The following is a 13,987-nucleotide window of genomic DNA, read 5'->3' on the forward strand; positions in this document are numbered from 1 at the left end:
GTAGAGAAAACACAGGTCTAAGTAATAATATTAGTAAGTGCGTGCTGGATCACTGCCATGTCTTACTGGGACATTTGATGGTTTTGGTTCACCTTCAGAAGTTACTTATTGTTAAAAAATGTTAGAAAGGTTAAAAATATCCAAAAGTCCTGCAAGTACTTAAAGAGTCATAATTCTCCTTTAATTCTGTTTTTACAGCTTCTGTTTGAGCACACGGAGGTGAGTCACCAAGGTTATCAAGTAGCTCCAGGACTGTTAAAGCTGCTGCTCATCGACGGGTGTATCAAGCCCCTGGTGAGGTACAGTCTTTTTCAAATCTTAAACAGCATAAATATGTGCATGTAAATATTAGTTAACCATAATTTGACTCATTTTTGTCAGGACTAATTTAATACTTAATAATAGTACGAATCACCTGTATTTTAGTAATATTGAAGGATGACCTTAAGCTATTCATATTTGTTTACCTAAAGTAAAGTTATCAAAGGTGTATTTTGTGATTGGAATAATTCAAAACCGTGACTCCAAACAATTTCAACAATTGACCCCCCCCACCGTCTATTAATACGCTGTGTTTGCTGCCTGTCTCCTCTGCCACTCTGACTTACTAACTGGCCCCTCCTTGCCGCCCCGGCGCCTCTGGCGGCGGCGAGGCGCTGCGCGGCGGGGCGCGGGCAGCAGAACGAGGACCAAGACTTGGGAAGTCTCTCTCTCTCTCTCAGATAAAACACTGATGATATTCAAATGTCTGCAGGAAGGCTCAAAGAGTCAGAGTGGGGTATGCAGGCAAGTGGGAGCGCCGCCTCGTGGTGATTGGTCAGGGCACTTCCAGAGCTGGATTTATGGCTCGCAGCTGTTGAGTGGCTGACAGACGTGTGAGGAGCTCAAGCGCTGCTGCTTCTCAAGCTGCTCGTACCAGCCCGAGCTCTGCTTACTGTTGCGTAGGAAAGAGGACGGCTGTTCCTCAACACACAACGGTGAGTGCTCTGCCTTTTCTTTCAGAAATAATCATGTTGTTTGTCTCATAACTTCCTCTCAAGGTAATGGTTAAGTGTTCTGTTATGGCAACCTTTGACCCACTGTACAATTTATTCTTTTCTTTCTTTCTTTCTTTGTGACTCATGTTGTGCTGTGATTACTTTGTAGTCCTCACAGAAGCAGTTTGGGATTTGGAAAAAGTGTTTTCTGGCTGCCAGCTGTCGGCAGTTTTACCATACATGGCCAGCAATATTGGAATACAAAAATAACTTTATGAAAGAGACCCTCACTAATGTTTTATGTGTTATGAACAATACTCCAGTGTCTTATTGTTTTCCATTAGTTATACCTATGTCGTGTGTGTGTGTGTGTGTGTGTATCCTGTGCTGCTTTTTTAAATTTAGCTCACAATGCTGTGTCCTATTTTTAGAAGTTAAGGCATCACAGCAGAGTGGAGACATGACGCCGGACACTCACTACACAGACAGACAGAAACTACAGCCCTGTGCTCAGCTTTTCGATCGCTCCTCTGAGTATTCCTCTGTGAACGTCCTCCAGCCAAACAATTTGAGCTTTCCTAACTTGCTGAAACTTTTGGTAAACGGTCAGGTCGAGACTGGGCTCAGAAGGAATCCTGGATTCTCAATTACAGCCAGACCCTGTGGATTTTAGGCGAGCAGCGGGCCTGTCCAGCCTGGCCCTCGCTCTCATCCAGAGGTCGGAGAGACAGAGAGACAGAGCCAGGCAGGGAGCATCACTTGTTTAAGGTTAATTGAGAGGGTGCCCTAGGATAAATAGCCCTGCTAACTGTGCTGCACCAAGTGTTTTTCATCTTTGGGACTGAATTAGAGGTCTGCAATGCCTTTGAATCTTGTATTTAGTTGACTCTCCTGTGGTGTAGGATCCGTATTTGTAAAGTTTTGGATTGAGAATTAGATTTCTATCACCAGGAAGCTTAAAAAAATAGTCTGTAAGGTCATACTGTGTTTCCGACCATATAGTCCCATAAATTAAGCATTCCTGGCACTTGAGCAGCGAGACTGTTCGGGGAGTGTTTATTTTGGTTGCTATGGAAGGATCAGTCTGTGGCTGAAAGGCCGGTGGTAACACTGAAACTGGAGCTGGAAAACGCCTTTAAAGATCCACCCTCAAAGCTGCTTCCTCCTCTGGCTGCTGCCGGAGTACGGAGGCCCCTTAATGCCTTCATTTAACGTAATTAGACTGGGTTAGATCAATTTCATTAACATCATAATGAACAAATCCAGAGCTCTTTCATCCTCATTTGCCCAAAGTGAAGATTCGGCTGATCAACATGCTAACACGCAAATGATCTGTGGCTGTTAATAGGTATAGTTTGGGGATATTGGAATCGGTCAATTTAACAGACACTGATTAATCGTAATCCTTTTTTGAGCCTCAATGGAAAAATTCCCCTGAAAAAAACACCTAAAAATAAAACCCAAAGGAATCATAAAACTAGCTGAGCAACGGCATGTTGTAGCACACACCTTCCAGCAAAAAGTTGCTGAGATTCAATTTGTCATTAGGACTTATTCTCACAATTACGATTAATAAATAGAAATGAGGTGAGATACGAGCAAAAAAAAAACGAGCATTTCACATCATATACTCCTTATCAACCTTGGCGCTCCTCTCCCCTTGGAAATAGCACAAAGTCATTTTTTCCTCTTTTTTCAGCCAACATTCATTTGTTTGGTTGTGAAATAAGGGCCATTCATCACAGCTGGGCTTGCAGGCCATGTGACAGGTCCTGCAGAGAGGCAGCTTTGGTCATAGAAATACTCTCAGCCTTTATGCCAACACGTCTCCTCCCTGTGTTTACTGCAAACAGCAAGAAACGAGCCATGGAGACTATAGGCCTTTATTATCGTCTCTCTGAAAACATCTCCTCCTGCACCTCAGAAAGCTCAGACCCCAGCAGCAAGCGTGTGTGCCTTTATTCATCACCCCTTGCTGTGAGGGCGGAATGATATTTACTTCATTATTTACAGAAAGACAACTTATTTGAGTTAGTACATATAGTATGTCACGGTATGCAGTCTGCCAGCCCATTGCTGCTTGTATCATCATCGCCACATGGGAGTCGCAGCGGGAGGATGTGCCCAGCCAAACATCTGTTAATGTCAAAGAAGAATTACTTTTTGGTTTGAAAAGTAGCTCCTTTTAACATGATGGAAAACGCCTTTACTGCGGCAGTAAGACGCAACATCTGTCCTATATGTAAATCAGCCTTGCTGAGTCTGAGCCCTGTCAGCTTCAGAAAACACTTCTGAGTCACCTTAAATACGTCTTTTTTCAGATAACCTTTCCTTTAAAGTTGATCGAAAGTATTGATGCTGATTCAGAGCTGTTTGTTGCTTGTAGTCTGTCGTCGTTTTTGCCCGTTTTGGGTGTTTTTATTGACTCATAATAATCTACAAACAACAGCATTTTCTTCAGGCCTTGTCCTCAGTGAAAGCAGTTTTCTCTGCAGCCTGTATCTGGTTATTAATTCAGATTATTCAATAGAGAGTGGCACCACTCCTCTCTCTGCAGTCCTTGGCTCCACTATACTCAAACACACAATTCCTGTGTTGCTGTGAAATTCACTCAATTCATTCAATTGTCACTGTGTCAGATGGTCCAAATGTGCTGACTGGGGGGCTCGCAGTCCTGCAGTTGGAGTGCCGTCTGCCCTCACGTGAACTGAATATAGAAGACTACTGTACTTTGAAATATGCTGACATTCATCTCCTTGGTTTTTTGTCACTGATAGCGTGACTGTTGCTGTATAGCCATAAAGTTCCGCCTAGGCTCTGTAATAAGTGGAATTTTCCTTTTTGAAAAACTGCTGGAAATACCATCAAGTTTTCCATTGGCGCAGTGAGCCAGATATCCACTGGGTCTATGCACGCGCTTTGGGCTCATGAATGATGTATTGTATGACCAAAGCATTGCGTGCATACATAGGTGCAATTAGGTAGTGTGTATGTATACAACTAAACTTAAAGGCTTGAAAAAAATATTCAAACTGAACACAGTGACTTCAGATATTACAGGATGTGTCAAAGCTGTTTGTTATAGATGGAAATCATCCTGACAACTTAATTCAGAGAGTAAACCCATAGGGAAGATATGTTTTTATCACAATATTATATTGATTCAAGATATTGATATTTCATTGTCTGTATTCTTTTTTAAAACCTCCTTAAAACCTACCTTCATGTTGGTTTTGAAAATGGCAACAAATGTATGAAATGGTTCTCCTACAAAGACCTGGAAAAAATATAGGACATGTATTTTCCACAGTATATAACTTTCTATATAAAAAGTAAGCTAAATGGAAAGAAAAAGTTGGTCTCCTGAATTGGCAACTAGTGTGTGGAGGAAATAAAACCGCAATAAGCACATATGTTACTGGATACTATGATTGCAGATGTACTTACATGCTATATTCAATGTTTTTATATTAACAAAGAGTGAAAGAGGTTGCACACCATTATAACCCGTCTTTGCAGTTCCCCTCAGCTCTGTGGAGATTTATCTTTTATCTTTCAGACAATACCTTTGGTTTAAGGGCTAGCAATATAACAATTTTGGTTCAGTTTTCTTTTTTTGGCATGAAGTACTCTAAAAACTGTACACTATCTGCTCAGTACCAAAGAGGAAACAGGCACTGTTGGCTAGCTGATGAACACAGTAGAGTATTTAGCAGCTGAAGAGTCAGATAGTTCCTTCAAGAGTTGGTAGAGACCAAAAACCAAAAAGTTAAGAGAGATGATGGTGGACTTCCATGTTGTCAGGTAGACACACAAACTTCAAAATAATATGTTCTTTTGCTTTGACCAAATATAGTTGCTCTCCATGCTGTTTTCCCTGACAATCTACCACTGACTCTGTCTGACTGTGGCATGCCATGCCAGAATAATGTCTGTGTGTGTTTATTTTCCTTCTTAACACCTGTTTCTGCTGCCTGTGTACCTGTCTCCAGCCGGCAGATGGTGCGGGAGCAGTATGTCACCACCACCCAGGGCAGCAGCGCGCCCAGGCTGGTGCCCGACCACGTCTACAAGATCGGCATCTATGGCTGGAGGAAGCGCTGCCTCTACCTGTTCGTCCTGCTGCTCATCATCATCCTGGTGGTCAACTTCGCCCTCACCATCTGGATCCTCAGGGTGATGTGGTTCAACACGGTACGCATGACTCACCATGACAGTTTGTATTTTCAGCTGGGATAGTTTTCACTCCTTCTCTTTCCCCCTTTCTCCCTTCCATGTGTTTCTTTATGTCATTATGCCAATGATCAGTGTCACTTCCTGGTGTTATTTTTAGGTTTTGATTCTAACCCAGTGACTCTGCTTATTATGACTGGCAGTAGAAGCAGTAGCATCATCCATCATTAACTGATACTTGGCTGTCCAAACAGGATAGTTAATGTGTTTGGTATTTCATGGAGTCTTGTCAACTTTTTTGTCGCAAGTCCAGATGGTAACTGTGGATTTATGCAGAAGCAAAGCAGGAGATTCAACAAACCTTCACACACACACACACACTTGGATAAACACACACTGCTGTGAAGCGCCAGCACAGCTAAAGCAACTGGCTGGTTTATTCTCAGTTGGCCCTAAATCCTACAGGGAGCACTGATATGTGTGTTTCACACTTGGAACCCTGTGCAGTGTTTGGATGATAAAATCTAAATTCTCTTACCTCCTAACCTGCCATATTGTGGATTCTTACCTTGCAGATAAAGCCAGTTAGTTGATATACAGTTAATTATTCAGCTTTTCTTGCTTTTTTTGCCTGCCTTGCTGTATCTTTATCTGAGTATGTGTGCCTTGATTTTGGTTGTAGGAAGGGATGGGACTCCTTCAAGTACACTCAGATGGGGTCAAGCTGGAGGAGGGCGAGTCAGAGTTTCTTTTCCCCGTCTATGCTCAGGAGATCCACTCCAGAGAAGTAAGATAATCAGGAACACACACTTTTCTTGTTCCTCTTCCCACATTCTTCTTCCCTCTGCTATCCCTCTTTTTTCCCCCATGTACTTTCTGCTTTTCTGCGTCTTCTGTCTTCTTCAAAGTTTATTTTTTCAAACTACTGTTTGCTCAATTAAGTCACCTGACAGCCCGGCCATTATTTCATCTCATTGTTTACCAGACTTGATTGTGAGTTGGACCTGTGCAAGACTAAACGTGCCGTTATCATATAAATCTAATTCCTTGCAGACACTCCTTAGCCAGCTGTGAGTGAGCTGCATATTTCTGACTTTATTTTTTTTTGGGAGATGTGTCAGAACAAACTGGATTTGGCAGTCCTACACAGTACACGTGATGGTGCAGTGAGCTTCCCATTAACCTCAGGGATATTTGTGGTGGAAAGTAGTTTATGGCCCGCCTGCTAGCAGCAGATGGGAACACTTTTGCTGCAGTTGTTTACATGTTATGGCTTTTCTTGCTCATAGAAGCAATTTTTTAGCATTCTTTCTTCTTTATGGGCCTCATTAAAAAGGCAATGTATTCCTCATTTATGGACATTTCTTATTTCCCTTTCTCTAATGTCTTCTATGGATTTCTAATGAGATTCGGGATTTAGTGAGCCACTGTCTCGCCTTCGACATGAAAGTTTTTTAGATCACTTTTATAAACAAGGTTTCCTTACAGCTGCAGAGGAACAGTGGTGATTTATTGCAGCCTCATTTAAACAGAAACAGAGTGTTTCAGTAATGTTTCACTTAATTACCTGGTGTCACATCATCTGCTAATATTTGTGTAGAAAATCTGTACTGCTTTCTAGTAGAGTCATTTATAAAGGGTGTATATGCTGTAACTAATAGCTTCATTATAATTAATTTACTAATGCCTCATAGGTCAGCCATTAATAAGAATAACCTTTGGGTTTTCAGGTTGTAATGAGTCAAGTCTACAGTTGTAAATATTAATGTCTGTCCATTGACGGGTACTGGCTAACAAAAAAGGCAAAATGTGTCGTGCCACTGGATTGATTGATGATACCTAAACATTTATTGACCATTATTAAAGCCATAATTTCAACTTTTAATTGTTTTATAAAGGGTTGCTTACTTATCATTATAATGTACCCATGCTAGCAGCTCTATGAGTTGCTTTGAGCTAAACACAGGTGTTATCAATAATACTAATTAAGGCTCAGTTACATTTAGTGTAGCAGAGCCTTTCCAGAGAGCCAACATGCACAGTAGTAGCGCCCGGACTCTGTTTGACCGGAAAGGAACAGACTGTCAAAATGGCTGCTGTGATAAGGGTCTATTAGCACTAAAGCACAGCTGAGGCTGAGGCGAATGTCATTAGTTCTGCAAGCATTTGGTCATAAACCAGATTGACCTAATGATGGTGCTGGATGAAAAATCAGGATATTGCTTTAGTTTATTACTGTGCATCCTGAACTTTCATAGCAATCCCTTGAGGAGAGATTTCAGTAAGAAACACAAATGACGACCTCATTAGGCTGACAGCTGGCGCTAGAGGAATAAGTCCGAGGATCATGAAAGTTACCCATCGATTAGCTGAGATATTTCAGTCTGGACCAAAGTGGTGAACCCTTAAAAAATGGGGAAAAAAACAGTTGAATAGTTTATGTGTTTGTTCAACTTATGTAAATTTGAATGTAAAAAATACTCTGATACTAGATGAACGTAAAATGATTTTTAAAAAGATGATTTTTATTTCTTTTTTTTTACATTTCTATGGTGCAAATGTGTATCAGTTCTATACACAGCATGGTAAAATAGCTTTTTTTTTTCCAGGACTCTTCACTTCTAGTGCACTCAGCGGAAAATGTTTCCCTTAATGCCCGCAATGAAAATGGTGATGTCACAGGGCGGATATCTGTGGGTAAGAGCCTGAAAGAGAACACATGTACACACAGAGAGACACATATAGCACTCACACGTAACAAAGTATCCCATTGATGTATGAGGGCAATAGTAAAGTCATTCACGCGATTGTCCTGCAGCAATTTCTCATCAAACATTAACAGTGACAAGAACCCATCTTTTCATTTATAATCTCTTAGATTTCCATTTAAAATCCATTAAATGCAACATTCCTCTCTCTACCATTGCCTCTGGATCGTTCTGTATTACACGGAGGGCCCGAGGCCTGTGGAGGATCATATTTGTGCTTCTCTTACTGCTCACCAATGGCTGCGTTGGGGTATTTTGTCATAATTAAAAGGCCAACAAATGACCCAACTAATTGCCATGTTCCACAGTGCCGTTATGTGTCCTTGATCATTAAGCCATAAAAAGCATAGTATGCATCCTCTTGGCCCTCTGTGAATAAAAATGAAGTGCTTGTTAGAGAAGATTACATGCCGGTTCACAGTTGTAGGTGCTGAAGTGGATTAAATATCTCACTGATCTACCAGCTTTAGATTTGCCTCTCACAGGGCTGTGAGCATTGATGTAGTGAAGGGTAAAGTAAAATGACCTCGGATATGTTACCTTTGTCTGAGCAGTAATCAGGTTACTCATTTACCTCCTGGATTTACACATATTTAACATTTAACTCCACATTTCTTTTAATAGATTACATGTCTTTAGTCACTTCTTCACTACATGTGAAGAGGTTTTTACCCAGTAAAGCATGAATATGTCACATTATATACTCTAACAGGAAGAGAAAGATTTGATTCTGATGATTGGAATATTTCCATGTAATACTGCCAAGGCCCTTCAGGTATTCTTTCTGTTGTTGTTTTTGTCGTTGCAGGTCCAAAAGAAGCTCAGGGACACACTCGAAATCTGCTCATTAACTCCCACAATGACAACATGCTGTTCACTGCAGATGGCGACCAGGCTGTGATTGGACCAGACAAACTACGAGTCACAGGTATACCAGCTTCTGCCACCTGCTGTTTCCTTGGAAATATTGCATACCTCTCAGCGAAAATGTTTTTCAGATTTGGAAAAAGATAATATTGACAACAGATGTGAACTCAACAGGAGCAATTTGGTTTGATGGCAGATATCTGTGCAACAATCCAGCAACCAAGGACAAAGACGAATGCATTCATTTTCATAATTATTCATGTCATACAGCTGAGTGCATGGACATCTCTCAAGTAAACCTACATATAAATAAATGTCAAGGAGCTCAGTTATCTAAACCTGAGCATGCATTAATGCCATGAAGGTGAGATCCATTGCATTAAGTTTTTTCATCTATAGTTTTGAGCCAACAAAAAGAGATCTAACACCAGAGTACCCCGCAGTGTCATATCACACAACAAAGGGTTGAAGGGTAAAGTATTACAGGCTATTATCAGGCTGAACCATCCCCCATTATCTTTTCTGTCTCTCAGTGTCCATTGTGTGTATTGATGGTTGTGTGGGTCACTGACCACACACACTATGGTGGCTGATTAATGGTGAAGGGAGTGTCAGCTGATGGCTTCATTATGCCCAGGGTCATTTTGAGCCTCAGAGCAGCACGCAGCAGCAGAGGAGTCTGTTATCGAAAACCTTAAAACAAAGCTTCTGTACCCACTGTGGTTACACCCACCACGGTTGGATCCACATTCCTGCACAGTTTTGTTGGGCTTTTTGGATCCAGTTTGACCTCTAATCTGTCTCTTCTCTAGCATTGCCTGATTTACAAAGTGAGCAGACACTTTAAAAACAAGCTGTACACATTGATGCAATGCACAGTTTTAAAAAGGAGGTAGTTTAGCATTCTAGCATGCTGACATGTTCTAATCAGCACAAAAGTATACTTATGTTATCCCACAGACCTTTTTCACAGCAGCCATTTTGACATGAAATAGTAGGGTAAACACTGGTGTTATGAATGATACTAATTAAGGTTTCATATTGTTTAGTGTAGCACAATAGCAGCACCCTGACTCTGTTTGACCTGGATGGCACAGAACCCTACTATTTCATGTCAAAATGGCTGCTGTGAGAAAGGTCTATAGTTATTTAGATTTTTTACTAAAAGCCAAAAGTGTAAATTCGCTGGTGGGGCTAGGAGTAAATTCATTGGTTCACCAAAGTCAGTGTTCATCCTTTGGGGACCATGAATGTCTACAAAAAGTGCAAATCCATGTAATAATTGTTGGGATATTTAAGGCTGGACCAACAGACCAACATCCCTGGAGCCATACTGCCTGTTAGCACAGCTAAAAATTAAATGCTACAGACTCCAATAAGATGCTTATGAGAAGTAGTTGTAAAAAATGTTTTAGCCCTTGTTTCAGTCTATTTCAAGTGATGATTCTGAGATCACAGAAACCCTGTATTTCAGTAATGGACAGATCAGCACAGCTCTTACAAGTGTTGTTGTGCACATAGTACACGTGTGTGCATCAGGCCCTCAGACTGCAGTGGATTTTGAAACAAGATTCAACCTCAAATGGTGAATGTGTCTATCTCTTTCTCCATCAGGTCCTGAAGGAGCGCTGTTCCAGCATTCAGTGGAAGTGCCCCTGCTGAGATCTGAACCTTTCAAAGACTTAAGGTGAGCATTGTGGCGATCTTGTATGGGTCATATTATTGGATAACATGTGAGGACTGACTCCTACAAGTCATGTGGAAGTGTCAGGTTGTCATGTTGTTTGGGGCACGTCCTTGCAGTAACCAAATTTGCATGACATCCACTGAAAAATTACACAATCTTAATGTTTTACGACACACTTTAGCTTGTAATTTCACCTGCTTCAACATTAGTTTGTCATTACTGCATACTATGTAAAACGAAACTTAAGATGATCAGATTTGTAAAACAATGGCTAGTTTTTAATAAAAAGACATTTGGTGTTTATGTAATGCTGAGCTGTTTTGCTTTAGGTTGGAGTCTCCTACTCGGTCTCTCAGTATGGACGCGCCAAAAGGAGTTCATATAAAAGCGCTGGCTGGTAACATTGAAGTTGCTTCCAACATGGATGTTGTTCTGCTGTCTAGCACAGGACTGGTAAGAAAAACACTGTTCACTGAAGTCTGCTACACCTCAACTTCAGGTCTGTTTTTTTTCCCTTTGATGACCAAGTGAATATACAGTATTGCTTTTCAGCAACTTGCTGCTTCACGCTTCTATAATCTCTCACAGTCATACCTCGGAGCTTTTCATCTAAAAGAGCCTCACTCAGTGCAGTCTGACAGTAGCTCTGCTTTTTCCATTCACTGCACGTCACTGGACGTTTTTGTCCAAAAAAGCTTACAGATTACCATAAGAGATCTTATTAAACCAGTTCTAATTTAGTTCTACATTTCTGTCTTATTTACTTGTAAAATGTGACATATATCCATTGCTTGTGGTTGTAAAGATGAGATACGGATACTGTATCTTTGGACCCACAGCAGAGTTATAGATCTGTATTTGTGAACACAAGGAGTTGTCTTCAGAGCAAAAAAACCCCACTAAGATAAACTATAATGAGTTCATTGCCTTTTGAACTCTGTAGGTCTGCTGTGGTTGTAGTGGTTTGCAGTTTCCATGTTACTGTTTAGAGTGAGTCTTGGTGATTAATTCTGCCTGAATCAAAGCTGGGTAACTGCTGTGGTGTAACTAACTGGCTGACTACATAAAACATTCCTATCACAGGCACTATTATTATTATTATATGTATTTATATGACATTGTAGTTGCAGGCAACAACATTCCCTCATCTCTCTTTTCTTGCTAGAGGGTAGAAAACTTGGTGTTAAATCTGCACCGAACTCGTCCTAGATGATATAAAAGTTATATGAATGCTCACAACCTCTGATTTTCAGTGGCTTCTCTGCCACAGGAATGTGGACCTTGTATCACATTCTATTTATTATATCTTCCTTATGGACCAGAGCGTATACCCCTATCTCCCACCACACTTAGTGCTATGATATGCGTATTCACTCGCCTAAAGTGGAAAGAATGAAGCAGAGTGGTATTTTCTTGTTGATTCAATGCAACTCTGTTGTTCTCCTTGTATCGTCCTTGCTCTCCATGCTGTCTGCGGTGCAGCTGGTGCTGGATGCTGAGACAGTGCGCATGCCGAGCCTGCCCCTGAGCAAAGAAGGGGTTTCTGGAAATGCTCAGGGTCTCTATGAGGTCTGTGTCTGTCCCAGCGGCAAGCTCTTTCTCTCCAAGGCTGGGGTCACCTCCACATGCAGTGAGAATCAGGACTGCTAGAAAGACTCTGACAAGGTAATCGATTTTCCATCTCTCAGTAGATGCATCTTCTGGGAGGCAACAAGCACAACTGTTTATATCTGAGTTTTTTTTTTATCTTTATACCACAGTGGATCTATGATGATCTCAGTGCTAAAATCCCACTGGCACACAGAGGCTTGTAAAAATACAAATGCCTGCTGGCGTACATGTTGGAGACGTCATGAAATGCATCCTTTTAGTTGCATTTATGACCTTCTAACTGTTCATCTGAAACAAAGTGGCCCTCAGTTCCAAATTTATCTGCATCAGAGCTTTGTGGAGAATGTTTTTTACACACACAGTATCATGGCTGGGCAATGAGGAGCTGGTAACAGCTTACATCCTATGCAATATTATCTTGTGGTGCAATAAATGAAAGTGACACATATCAAGGGCTTGGAGTAATAATAATCAAAAAATCTCTCAAATGGTGACAGAATGATAATTGAAGTATTTATTTAGGTTTACTTATGCCCTCCTGGCTCCAAGCCCTTGGTATGTAGTTTTTTTTTTGTCTTGGTGTGTAGCATGTTTTTATTCAATTGGCGGGGGAAATTTTAAGAAATGCTGGTGTATATTTTGACATTGTCATAGTCACTTCAGAGATGGATTTGATAATTAGAGATACAGCACTAGGCAACATACTTGTGTCTTGTTTTGTTTCAACTGCTTTTTCGGGTTTAGATTAAAATACCATGTCCTTATACCATTAAAATGTTACTAGTGTGGTATCATGTGTGTATTATGTTTTTTTCATTTTATAAGATTATGCATGTTTGTGTTACTTTGCATAAGCATGTAATTATGAATTTGCTATAAGTTTTTCTTGCAGGTAAGCTACAGCCAAAACATTATATTTGACCACAGCAACAATAAAACAAAAACAAAACAAGTCTAATAAAGGCACTGTAGTTTTGGGTAGTGGGAAATAATGGGATTATTTTTTCAGTTTTGCTCTGCTTTTTGGGTCAAATATGTCTTGACTTTCTTTTCTTTTCACACATTGCATGACAGGTAATAAACAGCATTTGCCTCTGTTGTAACATGAAGGTTCCAAGTTCATAATGTCAAAAACGGCAATATTTTATGACAGTTACATTGAGTTTAGCATTCATTTATCTGCAAGACTGTTGCTGCTGTTCTCACAGTGTTGTGTTATCATTGTCAGTGTTGATAAGTAGATCATTTGCAGTTCTCACCTATGTTCTGGCATATTTTGATAAAGTGTGTAATGTGTATTTATTAATTTTGTATGTTGAATAAACTTTGTGCTATTCTTCTATGATGTGTCTCTCACGGCTATTCATACTGGTCTTATGTTTTTGTGTTCTGCCGTGCACTAAAGCTGTAATGTGGAGATGGATACAGTTTGATCATGTCTTAACCATGTTCATTGGCTCTCTAATGCACCCTAGTGGAAAAGCTCTGCAGTATCAGCACGATATACAAAACAGACTGATCATAAGCACACACTAATGACTTAAACCAGGCCAAAAGGTCCCAATGTGAATTTGTTGCAGAGCAGATTTGTGGCATTTGTGCACACCCCCACATGATGATCCAATTTTTTCTCAAATCCGATGTCTGATTAAGATTGTTCAGACTTCAATGAAAAAATGTCATGAAAAAATAAGATTTTCTTTTAAAATGTATGAATTAACCTCTTAAAAACAACTTATTTCCACAACCAGACTCTCTAAAACAAAACAATAGAGCCACTTCTGTCCGCTGTGACAATTCCATGACAATACCAATAATGACTATATTATATTTATATAATATTTCCCTACTTAAGAGAACAAATGGGTTGTTATGCTTGTAAACTTAAGACAGCATATGAAATG

At 40.3% G+C, this 13,987-nt stretch overlaps 1 protein-coding gene across 2 annotated transcripts; it reads left to right on the forward strand.

Annotated features, from left to right (window-relative positions):
* The first annotated feature begins 815 nt into the window (after window positions 1–815).
* sgcg (sarcoglycan, gamma) lies at window positions 816–13,426 on the forward strand. 2 transcript variants are annotated; one of them, XM_035679812.1, is made up of 9 exons: window positions 816–977; window positions 4,970–5,171; window positions 5,833–5,937; window positions 7,760–7,847; window positions 8,727–8,846; window positions 10,400–10,472; window positions 10,802–10,925; window positions 11,955–12,137; window positions 12,233–13,426. In XM_035679812.1, exons 2-8 carry the CDS (start codon window positions 4,977–4,979, stop codon window positions 12,120–12,122), a joined length of 873 nt encoding a protein of 290 aa, XP_035535705.1. In that variant the 5' UTR covers window positions 816–977; window positions 4,970–4,976; the 3' UTR covers window positions 12,123–12,137; window positions 12,233–13,426. The 2 variants fall into 2 exon arrangements, with proteins under 2 accessions (XP_035535705.1, XP_035535704.1); XM_035679811.1 differs by having other exon boundaries at window positions 11,955–13,426.
* Window positions 13,427–13,987: the final 561 nt, after the last annotated feature.

The sequence above is a fragment of the Morone saxatilis genome, unplaced genomic scaffold (assembly GCF_004916995.1).
Source record: "Morone saxatilis isolate NCDOM2014 unplaced genomic scaffold, NCSU_SB_2.0 Contig8, whole genome shotgun sequence".
Taxonomy (NCBI): Eukaryota; Metazoa; Chordata; class Actinopteri; family Moronidae; genus Morone; species Morone saxatilis.

Coding starts and splice junctions, on each gene's coding strand:
- sgcg (XM_035679811.1), top strand. CDS start 4,977: ATGGTGCGGGAGCAGTATGTCACCACCACCCAGGGCAGCAGCGCGCCC. Junction 7,848..8,726: donor CACAGGGCGGATATCTGTGG/GTAAGAGCCTGA, acceptor TTGTCGTTGCAG/GTCCAAAAGAAGCTCAGGGA. Junction 10,473..10,801: donor GAACCTTTCAAAGACTTAAG/GTGAGCATTGTG, acceptor GTTTTGCTTTAG/GTTGGAGTCTCCTACTCGGT.